Genomic DNA, 22,532 nt, shown 5'->3' with positions numbered 1-22,532 from the left:
GAGAGACACACTGGTGGTGGTGGAGTTTCTGGAGGTACTCCCCAGGGCTTAATTTGTAAACTGATTGATGCCGGAACAGTGGGCAGGCCAGGGTCGGGGGGGTGTGTCTGTGTGTCCTCTCACAGAAATTTTTGAATAACAAGAGATGCCATTTCCTACATTTTGGTGTATTTTAACGGGTTGTTATACATCAACATTTACCTACATTTGTAGACACTTAATAAAATTACTATTTTGGAGAGGAACAGCAGGTTCTGTGTGAATGATCAGCTCTGATTCTGTCAGGTGTCCTAAACCTCCCTCCTCCCTCCCTTCACTTCACGGTTCTGAGCTGAACTCTTCTCCGCTGAATATATTCAGCCTGAATTCAGTCCCGGTTGTTGCTCCTGCTCCAGTCTCGTGGCACCGTTTGAAGCACCTGAAGGCTTCAATTCTCAGTTGTTGGACAATACATCCATCCATCCATCCATTTTTTATTAAAATAAATTGGACCATCTTTTTGACATTTTGATCGCTGTTGTTATTTTGACAAATTAGAGCCATTGTTTTGAAACGTGACGTATAATGTGAATAACACATCAAACATTTCTCTCTTTGTATTTTTAATTTATTTTATCAGTAAGCTTTTTATATTTATTATGTCTGAAATGTAGCAGGAGTTCAGACACCTTCTGATGTGTGCACGCTGTGTATAGCTGTCTGGAGAAGTTTCTGTGCTTAACGTGCACTGTCCACAGGGCATTTATTTATTCTGTTGAATAAATAATCGTTTCGTTTTGGCGGTCTGAGAGGAGGGGAGAGGGGGTGTTTTTCAGTGCGCAGACCCGCTGAGTAGGAACAATATTTGGAGAGGAGGAGGAGAGTTGGACTCCGCTCAGAACCTTCGTGCATAAATGTGACCATCTGGAGCGTGTGGGCAGCTGGTTCGCCGCTCGTGCTGCAGCTGGAACATCCACTCCACAGACTGGGTCTGCCGGGCTAAAGGCAATGTCTCCGCTCATTCAATTTTTAATAAATAATCAAAATAAAAATGCACAATGACTTTGGACTTTTAAGGGCGGAGTTGCTGGATCCGAGTAAAGACTTGCCGGAATACAATGAGTCAAAATGAGAGAGTTCCCAGATCTTGTTCCAGCAGGATCCGGCTCAAATTAACTACTGGTCCTCCCCCAGAACATTTTGAATAAAGTAGATTTCATTTCCTGCATTCTGGCATATTTAATGGGTTGTTTAACATCTAGTTTTACCTACACAAGTAACACTTGATTCAATAAATATTTTAGAGTTAATGGCACAAGACCTGCCTGACCAACAGCTCTCCTTGTGTGAATAGAGCACGCTCCGCTTCTCTCACGCATCCTAGTCACAGTCTAAGAAACAGTGTAGCCTAAGTTAACTTTTAGGAAATTCATTCATTCAACTTTTATTTAAACAGATAAATCACATTGAGCCTTGAAGACTCATTTAAAGTTAGACCTGTTTGGACAGACAAACAATAATAATAAATAAAAATTCACTAGCCAATATGCAACGATAATAACAATAATCACTCCTTCTTACCAATGGCCTAGCATAAAGCAATATGATCATCATCCATCATGTTTATTAGTAGCTTAAAATACCTAATTAAAGCTCCAGTAGTGGGCTAGTTCTACTGTAACTTTACCCAGTTGTAGGGCCAAGAGACAAACACGTAGCATTAACACAGTATGAACAATATTCAGGAATTGTTTCTATAAGAACATTATCAAATATTTTATATGAATGGTAAGATCGCTCCACCCACGAGGAAATGTAACCCAGGGTGAGCTAGCCTCAGACAAAGAAGCAAAGATAGCTGTAATGTAATGTAATGTAATGAAGCTTACGGCATTACCTGAGGCATTTAGTGAGGCATTTATTTCTTATCGACCAACATTAAGGAAAAGAAGACAGAAAAAAAAATCTAAGCTGCTAATAACTTAAAATAGTTACTGGATGTTTTCATGCCGCAGAGTGACACAGGGCAAGAACTCACAGTGAAATTCAGTATGTAAGAATACATTTTACATTATTACACAACCTACTAAACAATTCTTTCAGCTTTTCCCTTTTCAGGCGTCATCACAGCAAGTCATCCTCCTCCATCTCACTGTGTCCCCTGCATCCTGTGTTCTCACTCCAACTACCTCCATGTCCTCTCTAACTGAACCCATATATCTCCTCTTTGTATTTTTCCTGGCAGCTGCATTTCTAACATCCTTCTACCAACATACCCACTGTCCCTCCTCTGGACATGTCCAAACCATCTCAGTCTGGCCTCTCTAAATTTATCCCCAGTTGTACAACCTGTGCTGTACCTCTGATGATCTCATTCCTAATTTTATTCATTCTTGTCACTCCAAAGGAGAACCTCATCATCTTCATTTCTGACACTTCCAGTTCTTTCTCCTGTCTTTTTGTCAATGCCACTGTCTCCAGACCACACAACATAGCTGGTCTCGCCACTGTTTGTAAACTTTTCCTTTGACCATCCAGATTTACACCGAGCCCTACTGTTTGCTAACACTTAGCATGACAAAAACAGCTACAAGTCGTGGGATTAGTTTACTTATCACCTTTGTTTGACGTCGTACGACCGTAAACCTCTGTGGTAAATTCACAATGCCAAATATTATTCCTCGGAAGGGCTGGGCAATATCTCAATATTTTTAAAGTATTGATATAATTTTATTTGCAATATAAATTGACATTATTTTGATATAAACAATATAGTTCTACTTGAAAATCCGCCGGCTCTGCTATCTTCTTTCTTCTCCCACACGGCCCCCCTCCTCTCACTCACTACAACCCCAGCCCATACCCGCGCACTCTCCCCCTGCTTCCTGCTTCTCTCCAGGTGGAGCAGCTACCTGTGGCACGTAGCAGCCACAATTAGCCACAAAATGGAGAGTGAGCAAGTCGCAGAACTGGTGAGCATGAAAAAAAATGGTTCTGTTATTTGGAGATGGTTTGAATTTAATTTGTCAGATGTGCAGCAGAAAAATGTTTTCTGTAGACAATGCCAAAAATAAGTCCCAAGGAAAGATTCAAGCACAACAAACCTTTTTCACCATTTAAAACGGCACTATAAGTGGAGCAGGAAGTGTGTTAAACTTCATGCTGCAGCTCCGGCTGTGACGTTTTCTTCACTGAGAAAAACTACAATACGAAACTCTTTTACCTGTGCTGTGCCTTGAGGTGATGTGAATAAAACAGCGGCTTATCATATCGCTAAAAACATGGTCCTTAGCAGCTAACAGCCGTCTTGTTAGCTGCTAAGGACCGTGTCTTTAGCGATATGATAAGCCACTGTTTATTAATGTGGCGCAACCTCCTCTCACTGTTAAGACTTGAAAATCTGTGGTTCTTTTTCTACCCATCTGCGCAGCCAGCAGCCCCTTGCCCCCTCCTCCTCCCTCACTGAATACAAGCAGCCCCTCACTGCCGCAGTTCACACACGCTTATTAACATAGTGAAGGCGATGCAGCTGGGGAGGATTATTGTTTAATATATGTTTAAAACAAGGTCTAAAAACAAAAACTTTAATATAAGTAAATAGTTTATGTTTTAGATATTTATTTTGTAGTTACAGCTGTTGTTAATAGATGTGCCTGTGTGACAACTAGGACAAAGCTTTGACTCAAACATATTTTTTTTAACATGTACAACTTTTTCATTCTTTCAACCTTTATTTATACAGGCTAGTCTCATTGAGCCATGAGGACGCATTTACAAGAGAGACCTGTTCCAGACAGAACATATAAAGTATAGACAACAATAACATGGTAAATGGTAAATGGACTGTACTTGCAGTATATAGCGCCTTTCTATCTAATCAAGACACTCAAAGCACTTTACACTACAATCTGTGCCTCATTTACCCATTCATACAGCACTCAACTAGATCTCTACAAAGCTAATTGAACAAATCATTCTAAAGAGACTAATCAGAGTATTAGATCACATTCATACATAGATGGGACACACATCGGAGGCGATGAGGGGTTCAGTGTCTTGCCCATGGACACTTCGGCATGTGACTGCTGGTAGATTCAAACCCCCAACTCTTGCATTGGAGGACGACTGCTCTAACCACTCAGCCACAACCGCCCCACAACAGTAAACAATAACAATAAACTACAGTAAAATTGCACTGACTGCAGCTGCAGTCTACTCTTTGTGAATCTCCCACATTTTGGAATTAATTTTGTTTCATCATCCTCTCCAGGGTGCGGTTACCCCTATTGCTTGGACACGTTTTCCACCACATCATTTCCTTCCTTTCACTTCTATATTAATGTGCTTGGACACAGAGCTCTGTGAACAGCCAGTCTTTTTAGCAATGACCTTTTGTTTTCACAATATTCAAATGTTCTGAATTTGGGGTTTTCATTAGTTGTCAGTTATAATCATCAACATTAAAAGAAAAAAACATTTGAAATGTATCAGTCTGTGAGTAATGAATATAATATACAAGTTTCACTTTTTGAATGGAATTACTGAAATAAATCAACTTTTTCATGATATTGTAATTTTATGACTAGCACCTGTATATTTCCGTTGGCAAACTATTATACAGCAATCTATAGCAATAGACTGTACACTCAGTGACCTTGTGTAATCTTTAACCTTGATTTATGACTTCGACCTTAGCGCTGGTCTGAGGAAAAGATTATGTAACATGCTGTATAGTAGTGGTTTAAGGTTTAAATGTGCATCAAGTTTCATTAAATTATCGTGAGTGGATCAGAAACTACTGACGAGACAATGAAAGCCTTGTTTGAAACTGTGACCTTGATTTATGACCTTGACTTTGAAACTGGGGTCGATGAAACGTGTATGCAACATTCCGTCTAGTGATGATGCATGTGTATGAAGTTTCATTAAATGAGCTTGAGCGGACCAGAAATTATGGACAGGACAAAATAAAGTTTAAAGACGTAAAGATGGAGACAATAACATAATATATTCGCATTTGGACGAGTGTAAAAAAACTATATATCCTATATATCCTGTCAAAAGAATAAAACTGGTATCAATTAGCCCCAACTAAAATATTTCATAACAAATCTCAATGCATTTTTGTATAATTTCCATTAGCTTTAGGCATATTGTGTTAATAAATCAGATGCATGTTTCAAACTACGAAGGATGCACAATAGAAATGAAGACTTCAACTGAGAAGACTGAAGAGTCGAGAAGACTCCGCTTCTTCCAAGACTGAATAGTTCCAGGAAGTGTTGACTTTTTAAAGAGTCCTCACTTCCGGTCACTTAGTACTTCCTAATTCGTTGAAACAACCAACAGGGGGTGGTTCTAGTGATGTCAGAGGGTTATTAAAAGTCAAGAGAGGGTGCAGGAATGTTTAGGAACGTTTAGTACAGACAGAGAAATGTTATGGCGAAGTGAGACAAACGCAGATGCCAGTTGTTGCTTTTTATCGTCTGCTAGGTTTAAAAACAATACAGTTCGTTCTAATAACTTGTTTTCTGACTGTCTCTGACTTTCGACCGACATCACTGACTTCTCATTTAGACAGAAGATCAAAATGCATAATTACTTTGTAAATAGACATTTAACTTGATTTCTAATTTCTAATGAGGTTTAAAAATCATTAATACTGTTTCACAGTTGATTTAAATGAGTGGTTCACTTCAACATTTAGAAATGGTATGAACTAAACACACTTTGATTATCAAGATATTGTAAAATAGCTAAAGCTAATATAAAAAGAAGAGTGTTCTTTCAATTGATTAATTCAGGATACAATTAGACAGTCTCTTGATGAGCTAATTTGTATTTCTGGATTCAAATCAATGAAATAACAGTTCCTGTCCCATGAAGGTCTTCAGAGACAGGTTTTGGTCAGAGGCCTAGTTCACTACAAAAAAAAAAATAAATAAAAAATAGAACCACATTTTAGCACAATATATGTAAAGTTGACTGTTATAGCCATTTTTGTATTTTCTAGGGTCAATTGTCAAAAGTGACCATCTTGATGTAGGTTGATTAGGTTTTATTTGTTGCAGAACCAAAAATTATTTCTTAAATGTTTTGTAAGAAATTAGAAAAACATGTATGCCTTTCCAGATATTTAAAATATGTTGTTATGCCAATACCCAGCACTGTCAGGATTTTCAGGCTGAGATGAACAAGAACGAACCCATGTGCAGACAGGTGTTGGAAAACTGGAATCCAGGAGGAAGAGGCCAGTTTTAATAAGTTGAAATCCGACTATATTCAAACCAATGCTGCTAAACGGTGCATAAAAGTTTGTTAACAGTTTGCATAAAAGTTTGTTAACAGTTTGCATAAAGTGTGTTAACAGTTTGCATAAAAGTTTGTTAAAGGTTTGCATAGAAGTTTGTTAACAGTTTGCATAAAAGTTTATTAACAGTTTGCATGACATTTTTAAATGTTTTTTCTATTTCTTTTAGTAGCCACTCATTGCTGACAAGATGTGTAAAACAAAGGAAGACCTGAACCCAGTTCAGGCAGAGGAAGAGTTAGCTCGGGAGTGGATAATGTAATTCCCTGTTGCATGGGTAATGGAGGGAGAGCATTAGCGAATTCTCGGCTGGACAGCTCAGGAGTGAATGACGTGATCCCCTGTTGACCTGGTAATGGAGGGAAAAGCATTAGCAGCTTTCAAGCTGATCAACTTAAAAAGTAAACTTTGAAAAGTGAACGTCTAATGCAGTCTCTAAGCAAAGACGGTGCATGATCTCATATGTCCTAATGAGAGGAATGATTGGTTGAGGCGTATAGTGAGACATTTGAACCTCCTCGGGGGAGGGGGAAAAAGGGTCCATAAAAGCCCCATGATCAGACCAAACAGGGCTCAAGCAAGCCGTAGGAAGAGAAGAGCAGAAAGGACTTCAGCACACAGCTCGGAGGGCGGGGGCACCCGAAGGAGATGGAACACGCCGGTCTAAGACGAGTCTTGGATTTATCTTTGGTCTCTCTGAGACGAGATTGGACCCAACTCTTCACTTGTTAAGACGAGACCAGGATTATTCCATCCTCCTATCTGCTTGGCCCGGGTATGTCCAAAGCCCCCAATCCTTTCAATTTGGGATAGCTGCTCTGCGTAGGGAAGGCCTGTATCCCCCTCCTGGGGAGCAGGAGATTTGCCTTTTACCTGTGCGGAAAATTCTATAAGGATTATCCTAAAAATCAGGGTAAGAGGACTTCCCGGTCCGATTGCTCCAAACTAATTAATCTGTCAGATCAGGGCAAGTACTTAGGAAAAATCAGAGAGAACCAAACTGGGTTTAGTGGGTCAATGCTCAGAGGTGCATCCAAGCGTTGAGGCATTTTGAGGAAAAAAACATCTGTCAGCTTGAGTTGTGAACTAAGGTGATTTATACAAGTCTCCAAGGGCTCTTGGAGACACATTGATTTATTGTCCGCCTAGTTATGAAGTATTTTTCTCTGTTATCATGTATAAGTGCCTGTATTGAAATTATGCTTGTCGCTATATTCCCTTGCAAAATTATTAATTAAAGCAAAGCAAAACGTATAAATCTTGACTATTATTTCATTCTTATTAAGCAGAATGCAGGTGAGGCTTGGTTCCACTTTAACATCTAGCATTAGGAGGTTTTTAACGGTTTCCTGGCAAGAAAGTGTAAGACAACACCCCTGAGTCCTGTCCCTGGACTCTAAAGATGACCAGAACGGATAACAATTGTAACGCTAAATTAAGAGGTGGACGACCGTGAACGCGTGTTTCTCCGTGCCAGCCGGCCCGACCCTGCTGCTTGGATGGGACGAGGAACGGAGTGAGATTTGGGTGTGACTCGTAGAAGAAGGTCGTTAATATTCTGGATGAGTCACCTCGTCACAGCCTTCATGAGACTGTCTTAGGGAGCTGCAGGTAATACCACGGCGCTAAGGTTAGTCTCTAGACCCCTTGGAGGAAAGGCTGCGAGCGAGGATCTGTCACTTCGCCAGTGGCTACCTCGCTACGGGAAAGCGATACACAGGATGCAGAAGCCAGGACGTAAAATAATAATCACTTTAATAATCAAAAATAAATAGCTGACGAGGCAGCAAAACTCACAGACAGGATCAGGTCAGAGCTATACATGGAACACAGGAGACAAACTAGGGCTGTACCACACGATGCACCGAAAAAGGACTGAGACACAGACCAGAGCTTATATACACACAGACTGGATGAGACAAATTACAAACACCTGGAGGACAAGTGGGTGGAGCTGATCAGGGTAATTACTGAGAAACACTAGGGAGTACAGACACAGCGAGACTGACAGAGGGATACCATCCTTACAGTACCCACCCCCCAAGGACGCCCCCTGGCGTCCCCAGAAAGCCCCCCCCAAACACTGGGGTGGGCAGAGGGAGGAACTGCAAGGATGGAGGGCACAAGGAAACACTTGAGTGGGGCCAGGACAAAAAACACACACAGGGAACAAACAAAAAAGGTCCAAGTGGTCAACAGATTGTTCCAAGGCAGACCTAGTCCAAAAACCCTGGGGCAGGTCAGGCGAGGAATCGGGACAAGGCGAGGAGCCTGGACAAGGCGAGAGACGAAGGCGAGATGAGGGACCAAGGCGAGGCGTGGGGCCAAGGAGAGGAGTGGTGCCAAGGCGAGGCGTGAGACCGAGGCAAGGAGTGAGGCTGAGGCGAGGCGTGAGGCCGAGGCGTGGGGCCGAGGCGAGGCGTGGACCCGAGGCGTGGACCCGAGGTGAGGACCCGAGGCGAGGGACCTGGACGAGGCAAGGAGACATGAGGGCTCGGATCTTCTGCGGCAGGATCTTTGAAGACTGATTCTTCTGCTGTAGGGTCAGGAGTTGTCGTGGGACACGAGACTGTAGAGCTGGGTTCTTCAGCAGCAGGACCAGAAGCTGTTGTGGAGCTGGGTTCCTCTGTGGCAGGGTCAGGAGCTGTCGAACACAGACCTTCTGACAGCGTAGGACCCTCTGGAGGCGCAGATGGCGCGGGACTCTCTGGAGGCGTGAGACCCTTGATTGACGTAGCGACGTCGGCAAACCTGGGACCCTTCGTGGATGTAGCGACGTCGGCGGACCTGGGGCCCTCGGTAGACGTAGCGACGTCGGCGGACCTGGGACCCTCGGTGGACGTAGCAACGTCGGCAGACCTGGGACCCTCGGTGGACGTAGCGACGTCGGCAGACCTGGGACCCTCGGTGGACGTAGCAACGTCGGTTGACCTGGGACCCTCAGTGGATGTTGATACCTCTGTAGAGACCTCTGAAGTGGCGGCTGAGACTTGGGCGGCTGAGACTTTGGAGGTAGTGAAGTCTTCGATGGCTGAGTCTTTGGCGGCTGAGTCTTCGGCGGCTGAGTCTTCGGCGGCTGAGTCTTCGGCGGCTGAGTCTTTGGCGGCTGAGTCTTCGGCGGCTGAGTCGTCAGAAGGAGTGAAGACCTCTGCGGCAGCGAAGACCTCAGCGAAGACATCAGCGGGCGGAGCAGGATCGAAGACCTCAGCGGGCAGAGCAGGAGCGAGGACCTCAGCGGGCGGAGCAGGAGAGAGGACCTCAGCGGGCGGAGCAGGAGAGAGGACCTCAGCAGATGGGTCAACCACGGGGGCTGCGTGCAGCGTGGGATCCACCTCGGGGGCTGCGTGTAGCGTGGGATCCACCTCGGGGGATGCGTGTAGCGTGGGATCCCACTCGGGGACTGTGTGTAGCGTGGGATTTACTTCGGGGACTGCGTGCAACGTGGGATCCACCTCGGGGGCTGCTTGCAGCGTGGGATCCACCTCGGGGACTGCGTGCAGCGTGGGATCCACCTCGGGGACTGCGTGCAGTGTGGACGGTGGGTCTACAGAGGCAGGGTCTTCTGGTGCTGAGTCAGGTGCTGGAGCAGGGACTGAGTCCCTTGAACCTCTTTGCTGTTGACCCTTGCCGTGGTGGCGACGATGTGGACCAGGATTGGGCCGGATCTCCTCCTTGGATTCAGTGCCTCCCTTGGATATTGACTCTGCAACCAGGGAGCCAGGGACTTGTTCTGCAGCTGGGGTGTCTGGCTTTTGGGCAGAGCCAGCGACAGGAGGTTCCGGATCTGAACCTGGAAACGGAACTGGTACTGAGGCAGAGTCATGCTGTATTTTCAAAGTTCTGAGTCCAGTAAGAAGCTGCTGATATTCAGCATGCTGGATTAAACCGGGTTGGGGTAATAGAAACTTTTCGGCAAGGGTGAGCACAGTATCTAGACAGTCCGGGTTATTTTTAGCAGAACAAAGGAGGCTTTGCAGAGCGTGGTTTATTTAAGATAATTCATGGGGTTGGAGCTGAGAAGTCTTGGGGCTAGTTTTGTGTGGAGCTCTATTCAAGGGCGAGGGGTCAAGACCCGCCCTCACCGGAAACCTGGGAGGTGAGGCAATAGGACCCGCCCTCGCAGAGGCATCGGGACTGGTTTCCGTTAGCTCAGTCTCGCTGGACCGAGCAGGAGCGGCCCGGAGCGACGGAGAAGTGTCGGACTCGGCCCTCACCGGAACCGTGGGAGGTGAGACAACAGAATCCGTCTCCACTGCAGCACCAGGAATGTCTTAATGTGGAAGGTGCCAGAACAAGCACCATGGACCGCTTCCGGGTTCGGTTTCTGCCGCTCCGGCAGCGGTGAGAAGGCTGAGGGGCAAGAATGGAGCAGAGCTCGTCCTCCGGCTCTGCGTCTTCTTCCTACGTCCATCCCGAATAGCCGAACGGAGCTGAGGATGAGGAGGAACTGTAATTGTGGGTCACGCCGTCTCCCCGTAGCCAGGACCTTCTCTTTAATTCGAGGACCAGGAGGGGAGAAGGGAGGATTTCTACCTCCTGGCAGTAACTTCTTTGTGCCGGCACGGGTTGGATCTGGAAACCGCCACACCGGAACACAATCTCCTCCATCTGCGTGGGCTCAAGAGAACAGGTAAGCGAGGTCGAGGAATTCTGTCTGCTGGGTTCTGATTTTGGTCAGTGCATACTGTCAGGATTTTCAGGCTGAGCTGAACAAGAACAAACCCATGTGCAGAAAGGATGCAGAGGCCAGGACGTGAAATAATAATCACTTTAATAATCAAAAATAAATAGCTGACGAGGCAGCAAAACTCACAGACAGGATCAGGTCAGAGCTATACATAACCAGGGGCTGTACCAGACAATGCACCGACAAGGACTGAGACACAGACCAGAGCTTATATACACACAGACTGGATGAGACAAATTACAAACACCTGGAGGACATGTGGGTGGAGCTGATCGGGGTAATTATTGAGAAACACTAGGGAGTACAGACACAGCGAGAATGACAGAGGAATACCATCCTTACAAGCACAATTTCATATTGTAGATAGATGTGAGAAGTACAGCAAAAGTTTGCTGATGCACTGAATGAAGCATAACAGGACAAAAACGGCCATTGAGTCATAAAAACATCCTCTTGCACTGCCACTGCAAGGTCCATCTCGCATATGAGAAAAAGTTCTGTTAAATATTGTGAGATGCAATCTGCAAATTTCAGTCTGGAACAGGCTATTTAAGTCCTGTTTCCCTTTTGTGTAATCATACTTACAGTATGAGCAGCCATAGAGCTCCAGGCGGACTCCGATGCGTCCTTTCATGCTCCAGACCACGGGTATGAAGCGAATGTAGCGGGCCAAGATAGCATGGTCCAGCTCGTGTCGAACAACATCCTCAGCGTTATCATTACCCACCAATGTCTAAAACAGGCAACACAGATAACCTTTGTGTGAATTAAAAGTTGAAATGTTAATAAAAGAGAAAAAGAAGACAAAAGAATTGGTCACTCTTTCAATTATGAAAAAGTTGTTTAAAATGTAAATAAAAAATTAATTTAATGATTTGAAAATCTCACAAACCCGTATTTTATTTACAATAGAATAGCAAAAATATCAAACCTAACAAAGTTGAGCCAGGTCCGCCGAACAGTAGCACGAACATTAGTATGTGTGAGCAGATGAGTATGAACGAACACAGCAACACGAAATAGATCAGCAGTGTAAGGACACATCAAGGTTTTTCTACCATCAACTTTTATTCTTTTGACACTTTGAAAGTAAGACTAACTCTCATTCCCAAAGCTGGATAGTAAGAAACCATGTTACAAAAAAAAATGAATAACAAAAATCTGTTATTGTAATTAATTGCACACCTGTTGTTATGATTTCAGCAAAGCTGAAAGGCCCTTTGTATGAGAACCTTTCCATCTGACCTTTGAAATACAACATCTGAGCGTTATGTGTATCTCTTCCTAAAAGGGAGGATTCGTCCTGCAGTCTTAGAGTGTGGGAAAGAACCACCCTATTGTTCCTTAATGACTCTTTTGGTAGTAGTCAATGTATGAAACAGCATTGCCGTCCCATGGTAGAAGTTATTTTTCTGAACAATTTAACAATTTAATTTTCTGCGTTCTCCTGAATACAAATGAATGTTTTGCAGTAAAACTGCATGAAGTATGAAGCAACTTGTTTCCTTCTTTTTCAGCTTGGTACTCAGTTTAATCATGCATAAAAGAAAGTAGATGAAAAAAACTAGTAATCAGAAGTTTCAACTGTTGTTTTCACAAGTCCTAATGCCAATTTTTATGGATGAGTCAAACTGCTCAGAAGTCTTAATTATCCTGCTGTTATATTGAGTATTTACCAAAGCAGAGTAAATTAGCCATTTATTTTTAACAGTGTTATTAAAGTTTAAATGAAACAGTAACCTGAAACAAAGGTCCACCCTTTCTATTTTGATTGGGTCGACCATCAATATTGTAACGCCCTCCAAGTCAGAGAAAGTTATTCTGACGTTTAGTATAGAGCAGTCTTGGGGGAAGCTTTTGAAGAAGAAAGGTCAAGCAATCGGAAATTTATGCCAGAAGATAAGAAGTTCATGCAGAAAAGAGACAAGTGCTCCATAGATTTGTCTCGTGTTTCAAGGAAGCACCAAAAGGTTCCTTGTCACCAGAAGGAGAAAACGCAGCCCTCTGGAAGTGCCTCAATTGACCCACGGGAACCAATTAACTCGACTCTAGATTTCAGCTGATGTCCAGTGCGAGGGACATCCACCATCGATGCTTAACTCATCTCAAGAGAGTCCCTGGTAACTCTCGGGCAGTTGAACTAGAACTTCAAATGGGTAGGAAAAGCTGCTCATTCTCTCTGCTGGTGTCTGGTGCTCAAGATAAGAAGTTGTCCAGTCTAAGCAAAATTCATCATTATTAATTAGAATTAAGTTCTCCTAAATTGATAAATCACATCTAGCCAAAATGCTTCTTTAAGTTAACTTTAGATGATAATTTACTCTGCTTTTGAACCTCATAATTTACCATATTAAAGTTTAGAAGATAATTCCATAACCTCTTCTTGTGTTGTCAAATTAAAGCCATTATTCATTCTTCAGCTGTACTCATCATTTTGATCACTTATATTTACCAAAATCGATAATAATCTTCACAAAATTGTACTTTGACTCAAAACATTTTTATTATTTGACATTTGAATTTAATACGAAAAGAACTCACTAGAGCGCGTAAACTTGAGTCCGATTTCATATTTTTCTTGCTTAAGAACCGGAAAGCAAGTGGTGCCCCTTTCAGAATAAAATTACTAATCAAAATTCAACGATCTGAGGACCCCTTCCTCTACAGCAGCAACATGATGTGATTTTTCACAGTGATTATCCTGGCTAGATATTCATGAGTCTAACAGCCTAAGGGTAGAAGCTGTTCCTTAGTCTAGTGGTTCTACACTTAATGCTCCTCAACCTCCAGTCTGAGGGGAGCGGGGCAAAAAGTGTGTGTGTGTGCTGGGTGAGTGGGGTCCTTCATGATGAGGTGGTCCTCTTCCTGCATCTTGAGGTGTAAATGTCTGTGATGGTGGAAAGGTTGACTCCAACAGACTTCTGTGCAGCCTTCACCACTCTCTGCAAATCTTTTATTTCTGCAGCTGTGCAGCCTTCATGCCACACATTGATGCTGGAGCACAGGATGCACTCCACTGCACACCTGTAAAAGGAGGTGAAGACTGTACTTCCCAGACCAGCTCGTCTCTGATGAGCTTTCTTGATCAGGCTGGTAATGTTGTTGCCCCAGCTGAGGTTGTCATTCAGGTGCACACCCTGAAGACTGAGTTTATTGTAGCTCCTCAGACCGACAAAGTCTTTTGGATTAATACGAAATGATACAAGTTTATTTATTTATTTATTTTTTATTCTGTCCAGAGGACTTGACTTAACTTTGTTAGATTAATCTACCTGGATTATTGAGCATGCATCAAGAAAAGTATCAAATGTTTAAACTAAGTGTAATTTTTTAAAGAAAAATAAGTAAATTTGAATTTGTCAGCAACAATACATCTTGAAAAAATATGGTACAAGAAAAATGGGATGAGAATCATCCATCCATCCATTATCTACTGCTTATTCTGAAGTCGGATCTCGGCGGGAGCAGCTTGAGTAGGGAAGCCCAGATATCTCTTTCCACAGCCACCTCTTCCAGCTCTTCTGGGAGGACTCCAAGGTGTTCCAAGGCCAAACGAGAGACATAGTCTCTCCAGCGTGTCCTGGGTCTTCCTCTGGGGGTATCCTTGTAGTCGAACATGCCCTAAGCACCTCCCTAGGGAGGCGCCCAGGAAGCATTCCAACCAGATGTCCGATCCACCTCAACTGGCTCCTTTCAATGTGGAGGAGCAGTGGTTTTACTCCGAGTCTCTCCTGATAAACGAACTTCTCACCCTATCTCTAAGCTACCCTGCAGAGGAAACTCATTTCAATTGCCTGTAGCAGTGATTTAGTTTTTTTGGTCACTACCCAAAGGTTGTGACAATAGGTAAGGGTAAGAATGTGAACTGACGGGTAAACAGAGAGCTTCGCCTTACAGCTTAGCTCCCTCTTCACCACAACGAATCATCACAGAGTCTGCAATACGCTGCACCAATCTGCGTGTCAATTTTTTTTTATCTCTGTGCTCTCAGTGAAGGCAGACATGTCCTCCTCTGCTCCGTTCCCCCGCTTCCCTGCTTTGCTCTCTTGTGTTGTGAAACCTTTATAAAACCTCCAAAAATGTTCAATCTGGTCCTCTGGACATTCAAAAAAAAAAAAAAAATTTTTTTGAATGTCCAGAGGTCCATGAACTTTTTTGGATTTTTCTACCTGGATTATTGAGCACGCATTAGGATACTTTATAGAGCCTCTTTTTTTGCATACCTTCCTAATTTGATGGATTTGATCAGCTTGTCTCAACAAAATTGATCAACTTCTCCCGACAGGAAGTCAGGGTGAATGGAGGACCCCCTACCTTGATGGAAACAAAACTGGATTTGACGATAACTGGATTCTGCTGTTTGCGTTGGTGAAATCTGGATTGTCCCCAAATTTGTGTGGAATGTGTCTAAGCTTGGCAGCACTCAGACTACGTCAACTATGTGGAGCTGCATCAAAGCTGAAGCAGGCTGATATCAGGACTGTGAAATTTCTGGCAGCACCCATGAACAGTTGGAAGGAATAATCTTGGAGAAGCTGCAAACTCAACTTTCGGCGTAAATAATCAATTCGGCTGTTTGGAGTCACCATCAGAGAATGTACTAGCGAGACTGTAAAAGGCAGGATTGCAAATTATGAGTTCTGCCTGACCCAAACTGTGGATCTGGCCTTGGAAGCGGACCATCTCAATTCCTCATTATTATGAATTATGAAAACAAAGACGCTCTGTCTGTCTCCTCACCCCTCCCTTCCCCAAGGCCGTGGACATGTGACAGAACCTCAACTGAGCTGGATGGCTGAGGGGGACTCTGGACTATGCTACGACCTTCCCTTAAAACTCAGTGCCTTCACCGGCCTCACATAAATCAGGTCTCTCTTGTATATGAGTCCTCAAGGCTCAATGGGATTACCCGTCTAAATAAAGGTTGAATGAATATGTATTGTCTATTTAAGTTGCTTTGCTGTGGTAGACTTTTTTATGCCTCAAATCATGCCCTGTCTAGGACATGGTGTGAGAGATCTTTTTTATACCTTCACTCCTCATGTTTTTTTTCTCATTTTCTCATCTAAGCATAAGTATTCTGAAAAGAATAAGAGGCTGTGCTCCAGTAGCAGCAGCTATGTGCACTCCACCCATCTTTGGACGACTGTACAAACATAATTTTGTTGTATTACGGTATAATCCATTCTTCCCTCACTTTTGAACAAAACCCCAAGATACTTGAACTCCTCCACTTGAGACAGATCGTCACCATCGACCCAAAGAGAGAAACTCATGTTTTCCAACTGAGGGCCATGGCCTCTGATTTGGAAGTGCTGATTCTCATCCCAGCCGCTTCACACTCGGCTGCGAACCTCTCATGTGAGAGCTGAAGATCACGGCACGACGACACCCAACAGGACCACATCATCTGCAAATAGCAGAGTTGGAATCCTGTAAGGGGAGAAGGGAGGCCATCTGTAAAAAAAAAAAAATAAAAATAAAAATAAAGAGTTGGAATCCTGAGGCCAATGAACCGTAATCCCTCCACCCCCTGGCTGCAACGAGAAATTCTGTCCATAAAAGTTATGGTAAATGGTAAATGGACTGTACTAACATAGCGCTTTTCTATCTTATCGAGATACTCAAAGCGCTTTACACTACAATATGTGTCCTCATTTACCCATTCATACAGTACTCTACTAGATCTCTACAAAAGATAATTGAACAAATCATTCTAAAGAGACTAATCAGTGCTTTAGGTCACATTCATACACCGATGGGACACACATCAAAGGCAACGAGGGGTTCAGTGTCTTGCCCAGGGACACTTCGACATGTGACAGCTGGTGGATATGAACAGAAGCGGTGACAAAGGGCAGCCCTGGCTGAGTCCAGCTCCCACCCTGAGGGGGTTCAACTTACTACCGGCAATAGCTATGTTTACATGTGTAGTGAACTAGGCCTGAGGTCAAATCCTGGCCTTGAGGGGCCTGCCTGGAACAAGAACTGTATTTCACTGATTTGAGTCCAGAAACACAAGATTAAGTTCATCCAGAGACTTTCTAAGTGTCCTGCACTGATCAATTGAAAGAACACTCTCTTCTTCTATTATCATTACTATTTTACAAATGTTTTGATAATCAAATTGTGTTTAGTTCAAACCATTTTCAAATGTTGAAGTGAACTACTCATTTTTAAATCAACTGTGAAACAGTATTAGTGATTTTAATCCTCATTCAAAGTAGAAATCAGGTTAATGATGCATTGTCTGATTTTCTGTCTTCAATGAGCAAGTTGTGTAAGTTGGTCAAAGGTCAAGTTTCGGTCAACTGCAAGTTTACTGAAAAGAAATGTCATGTTTAACTTTTACAGAAAGATACTAGAGAATTGACTCCACGAAGTCTGGAATCTTCATAGCAATCTTCTGTCTGTTCTTAAACAACTCAATCTTTTTCCTTGACTTTTAATAACCTCTTACATCACAAAAACACACCTCTGTTTGGTCGAATTGACCAATCAGGAACCTCCCAAATGAACCGGAAATAGAACTCTTTAAATGTCGGTACTTCCTAGTTCAAACGGGCTTCAGTCGTTTGCAGCTCCAGTCGAGTGCAGTCGAGTTCAGTTCTGGGAGCAGAACCGAACGGAAGAAGTGCTGGGAGAACAGAAGTCCAGGCATGATCCAGAGCTCTTCCGAGTCTTGTGGGAATTATGCAATCTTCCACATCTGAGTGGAACTTCTGACGGACTCCACTCATGTGAAGTCCACTCGTGAGGTGAACTGTTGTTGATGAAGTCCCGCCACCACTCCGGACGGTTCTCTGCCATCCTACGGAGACGCTGGACCGGTAGCGTGAACTGGAACTCCGTTTCCACTGATTCATCGTCAGAGAGGTAATGAGTCGAGTTTACTACCGAGCGTACCGAGGAAGGCTGGGTTCGAATGGAGGGTGCCGTTCTGTTCAACACTTTCACTCACACACCATTTCCCTCCCTCTAAACTTCATTTTCCATCTTTAAACTCTTCTATCTGCTAGAAATCATTCCAGATATTTTCAGAAATGTCTGTTGTGAAGCAAAGAATACCATCGCCGTATGGTCTTCTTATTGTACAGCTTGCTAAATTAGCCATGTTGTTATTTTTCAATTTGCCAAATTAATGTAAATGTGTGATGTTAAACTTTGATTCTGTAAATAAATGGCCGCATTCATTTGATGGGTCAAAGAAAATTAACGTCTCACGATACATTTTATTAAATTCAATGCACGACATTATTCAGTCCAGAAAAATGAATGAATCCGTTTAATTTATGAATATATCACAGAATATGTTCATCTACATTCTGGTGGCCCGTGACAGGTTCATAAATGGACTGTATTCGTGTAACAATTGAATTATCATGTTGGCATGAAATGAAAAGTGCAGAGAGTTGCTGTGTGAAACGCAGCGTTGACGCAGCTGCGGGGCTCAGAGAAGGCTTGCAGTTGTGGTGTTTTGAAAGCTGAAATAAGGTCAATGTTTCATTTTAAAAGCTGAATTTGTACATCTGTTGTGTGTAACTGAAGCTGAAGAGCTGTGAAAAACGTGGATTCTGTTTAAACGGACGGAGGTTCTGCAGACCCGGTTCTGGTCCGGCTCGGTTCTGATAAGCCCGAACGAGTGTTTTAAATAGATGGAGAGACGTTTTTAAGAACGGAGCGCCGTCTCCGTGTGCTTTGAGAATTTCTTCGTTACATTTTTAACAGAAAATAGTGCATTTTGAAAGTTAATGGACAGAAAGTTGACCGGACTTTTTTATGCTAAATGCTAAGATGCTAGCTAGAAAAACGATCCGTGATTGGTTGAAAACGGCCGTGTGGAACGCTCTGATTCGCTGAGAAATGAGTGACGTGTCTGCGTCACTTCCTCTGAGTCAGCGATATAAAACCCATCCCCGCTGTTTGTCTCTGTGATTGGTTGAAAACGGCCGTGTGGAACGCTCTGATACGCTGAGAAATGAGTGACGTGTCTGCGTCACTTCCTCTGATGTCAGGTTGTAAAGCTCGGTTGAACCAAAGCCTTTTCTGTGCTTAAAATCACTAAATGGAGCAGCCACATGTCCCACAAAACTCATGTTTCATGCAAAGAAGTCGTGCTTGTTGAAACAACGCCACGTTTTAGCTTGAAATACGTTCAGAAATGTTGATTTAACAGAGTTTAGCCGATGCTAATTTTAAGCTAAGCGGCTAACGACAGGATGTCAACAGAACGTCCACAGGAAGTTGTCATAGGCTCCTGCTGGTATAAAGCTAACACCACCACCTGCTGTTGGAAACTTGAAATCACAGTTTCACTTCGTTTTTAGGTTATTTTGGTGAAATTACACGTGTTTTATTACTGTCAGACGCATTTTTGAGTTAATAAACGTTCTTCAAGCTGAATTATTACTGTTATCTTGCATTTAAAAAGTGATGAAGGTATTTATGCCAGAAGGGCATTTACCAAAACATTTTTCATTCACTGATAAATTCCTCAGACAGAGGTGCAGAATGAAAAATTAGAAACTTTTTAATAGATACAGTCCAGATATTCACGAAGTTGATAAAGTTTACTCATTTGCTGAAAAGATAATACACGTTTAATTGCTAGAACACTAAATAAGAGTAATTATATCAGAAAAAGAAACGTTTCTGATTTGTTTTTACCACCTAAAACAACACATCTTCATATTTAATTTTAAATAGAAGATAATGGCAGGAAAAGAGGAGTATAACAGTTTTCCTGAAGGGGAGACTGATTATTCCTCATCATCATTTTTCTTTCTCTTTTCACCCAACCTGGGTTGATGAGTAACTGTTAAAATAGCGAATTTCTGAAGAAAAAAAACGGCTTAAGAAAGCGTTTTAAAACTAAAGTTGCTTTAAACTTTCGGAAAAATTGCAGGTTTATTTAATGTTAAGTGCTTTAGAGTAAATATCACTGAGATAGCCTGGTTCTTGTATCTGTTAAAAATAAGCACATTAAAAAGTAACACTGCAGAGAAGCATTTACTTAAGAATATTCATGAATTGGGGTAAAACCTACAAATAGGTGCCCACATTTGAATAAGTTGACTTATTACAGTACTTCAGTGAACCCAGAGCTAAAAAGTGTGTGAACCTCACATGACACTTGCATACAAATATTTACCTGTTAAAAAACTTCTGAAGTTGGCAACTGTTTACACAGATAAGGCTACACAGTGAATAACCATGACAGGTGTGATAGAAAAGGATTTTGATCCTTGTGAGATGAAGGACTGTTTAGAGAGAGCGTTGACGCTGCTCACAGAATCCTTACTTCCATATGGTGAACAGGTGGACAGCATGAACTCAAAAGAGTTAGTGGATGAGCTGATGGAGGTTGCAGAGAGTGTGACCTCTACAGAAATAACAAAATCAAGCTATGAAAAGCTGGCTAAAATTGTGCTTTTGCTGAAAGAATCATTCTATACAGTGGTAGAAAAAGCTGGCGACCTTGAGATAAGGTTAAACAGCGAAAAAGAGGTGGTTCAGGAAATTGAAGAACACTTCCTTCAATTTAAAAGTGAACACGAGGTCCTCACAAAAAAAACATTTTGAACAGATGTTTCAATCACAGCAAGATGCACGTGCAGAAATTGATTCACTGAACAGCAAAATACAGTTACTTAATGCATCACTATCTGAAGCCAGGGATGCTAAAGAGCTGTTGTCCAGAGAATACTTTGCGTTAAGACGGGAGCACGGTGAGACAATGTCACAAGTTTCCCGCTGCAAAGCTGAGATAGACGTGCTTAAAACACAACTTTGCCATGCAGAAAGGAAATATGGTGAGAGGCGTGGACAGAATGTGGAGACACACTGGGTTTCAGACCCGATTCTCCCTACATCACACACCCCTCCATCCATACCTAAAGTGGTAGGGACAGACCTGAACAGGTTTTCACTACCAACCATGCAACAGAGAGCATGGAAACTTCCTCTTTCAATAGATGTTCTGCTGAAACTCTCTAAATATGTACAACGCTTTGTACCGGGACCAATGGGTTCAACTGGAACAAAAGCGTACCTAAAAGACATTGAATTCAGACTGAGTGGTTATCCTAATGCTACGGTTGAGGATAAAATCAGTCTGATAAGGCTCACTTCAGACAGAGAGGTGTTCACCTTCATCGAGCGTCTACCTGATGCAACGAGAAAGGATTACAACCTTCTGTGTGAAGCTTTGATCAGAGAGTACGACCCCTGCACGGGACCTGCTGGTTTCCCGGTCGCAGACAAGGTCACGCAGGGCAAGCATGAACATCCAAAAGTCTATTACAAAAGAATCTTCCAAGCTTATTTTGGTAACAGAAATGAAACCGGAATGGAGGAGGAAGAAGTTTTTAAATTTGTTTTCAGCAAAAATCTCCACACTGATTTTAAAACATCAGTACAAATGATGGCAAATTTCAGAGAAAAATCCATCAATGAGATTAAACAGTGTGCTGTGAATGTGTTTGAGGCATGTTCTCATGCTAAGACGCCCATAGAGGTGTTTCCTGGTATAAAGGTTAAACCCCACTCCCTAGAAATGGAAGGACGGCGTGCATTGACCCCTCCTCCTAAAACAGGCGAGAAACAGCAGTATTTTCAAACTAACAAACCGCGTAATGAAGGTGCACGCTGGGACAAAAAAGCTCCTCTTTCAGAGGATGAACGTGATTATTGTTAGGATTTGCGGTTAGCAGCGAACCCAGAGTGTAGAACAGGGACTCAACTCGGCAGATATACAAAAATAAGTCTTTAATGATGAATGAAAAGTACAAAATAAATATGCTGACGGGGCAGCAAAACTTACATAAACAAGGAGGGAGGCACGGGGAACTCAGGAGACACGAGGAACTCGAGGAACCAGGAAGAAAAGGAGAGACTCAGGAGACTCAAAGAAGCACACCCAACGAAGACGACCCGACAAAGGACAAGACAGAATAGGGAGACTTAAATACAAGGAGAAGACGAGACATGATGACAAACAGCTGGGACGAGACACAGGTGGCAACAATGGAAACTAACGAGGAGCACGAGGGAAACAGACACACCGGGCCACAGAAAACTAACATCCTTACAGTACCCCCCCCCCCCCCAAAGACGCCTCCAGGCGTCCCCAAAACCCCCCTCCCGAAGGACAAGGGTGGGTGGAGGGTGGCACTGCAAGGGTGGAGGGCCCGAGGAAAACACGAGGACCAGAGAAAGGACACGAGGGACCAGAGAAAATACACGAGGGATCACAAAGAACGAGACACGAGGAGCCGAGGAGAAAAACAGGACACGAGGAGCCAAGGAGAGAAACAAGACACGAGGGACCACAGAGAGCGAGGACAAGAGGAGCCAGAAAACGAGGAGAAGGACACGAGGAGCCAGAAAACGAGGAACCAAGAAGAAAAAGGACACGAGGAGCCACAGAGAAGGGACACGAGGAGCCACAGAGAAGGGACACAAGGAGCCACAGAGAAGGGACACGAGGAGCCACAGAGAAGGGACACGAGGAGCCAGAAAAGGGACACGAGGAGCCAGAAAAGGGACACGAGGAGC

General features: G+C 43.2%; 1 protein-coding gene across 1 annotated transcript in view; it reads right to left on the bottom strand.

Annotated features, from left to right (window-relative positions):
- The window catches only part of LOC119414869 (contactin-associated protein-like 2), a 391,521-nt gene that overhangs the window by 312,668 nt on the left and 56,321 nt on the right, over positions 1-22,532 (bottom strand). The window contains exon 4 of the mRNA XM_037681990.1: positions 11,562-11,709. Coding sequence (XP_037537918.1) covers positions 11,562-11,709 — 148 coding nt within the window. The remainder of the gene's footprint in view (positions 1-11,561; positions 11,710-22,532) is intronic.

Source organism: Nematolebias whitei, chromosome 9 (genome assembly GCF_014905685.2).
Source record: "Nematolebias whitei isolate Nwh7 chromosome 9, NemWhi1, whole genome shotgun sequence".
Classification (NCBI taxonomy): Eukaryota; Metazoa; Chordata; class Actinopteri; order Cyprinodontiformes; family Rivulidae; genus Nematolebias; species Nematolebias whitei.
This window is presented reverse-complemented; position numbering and strand designations above follow the sequence as displayed.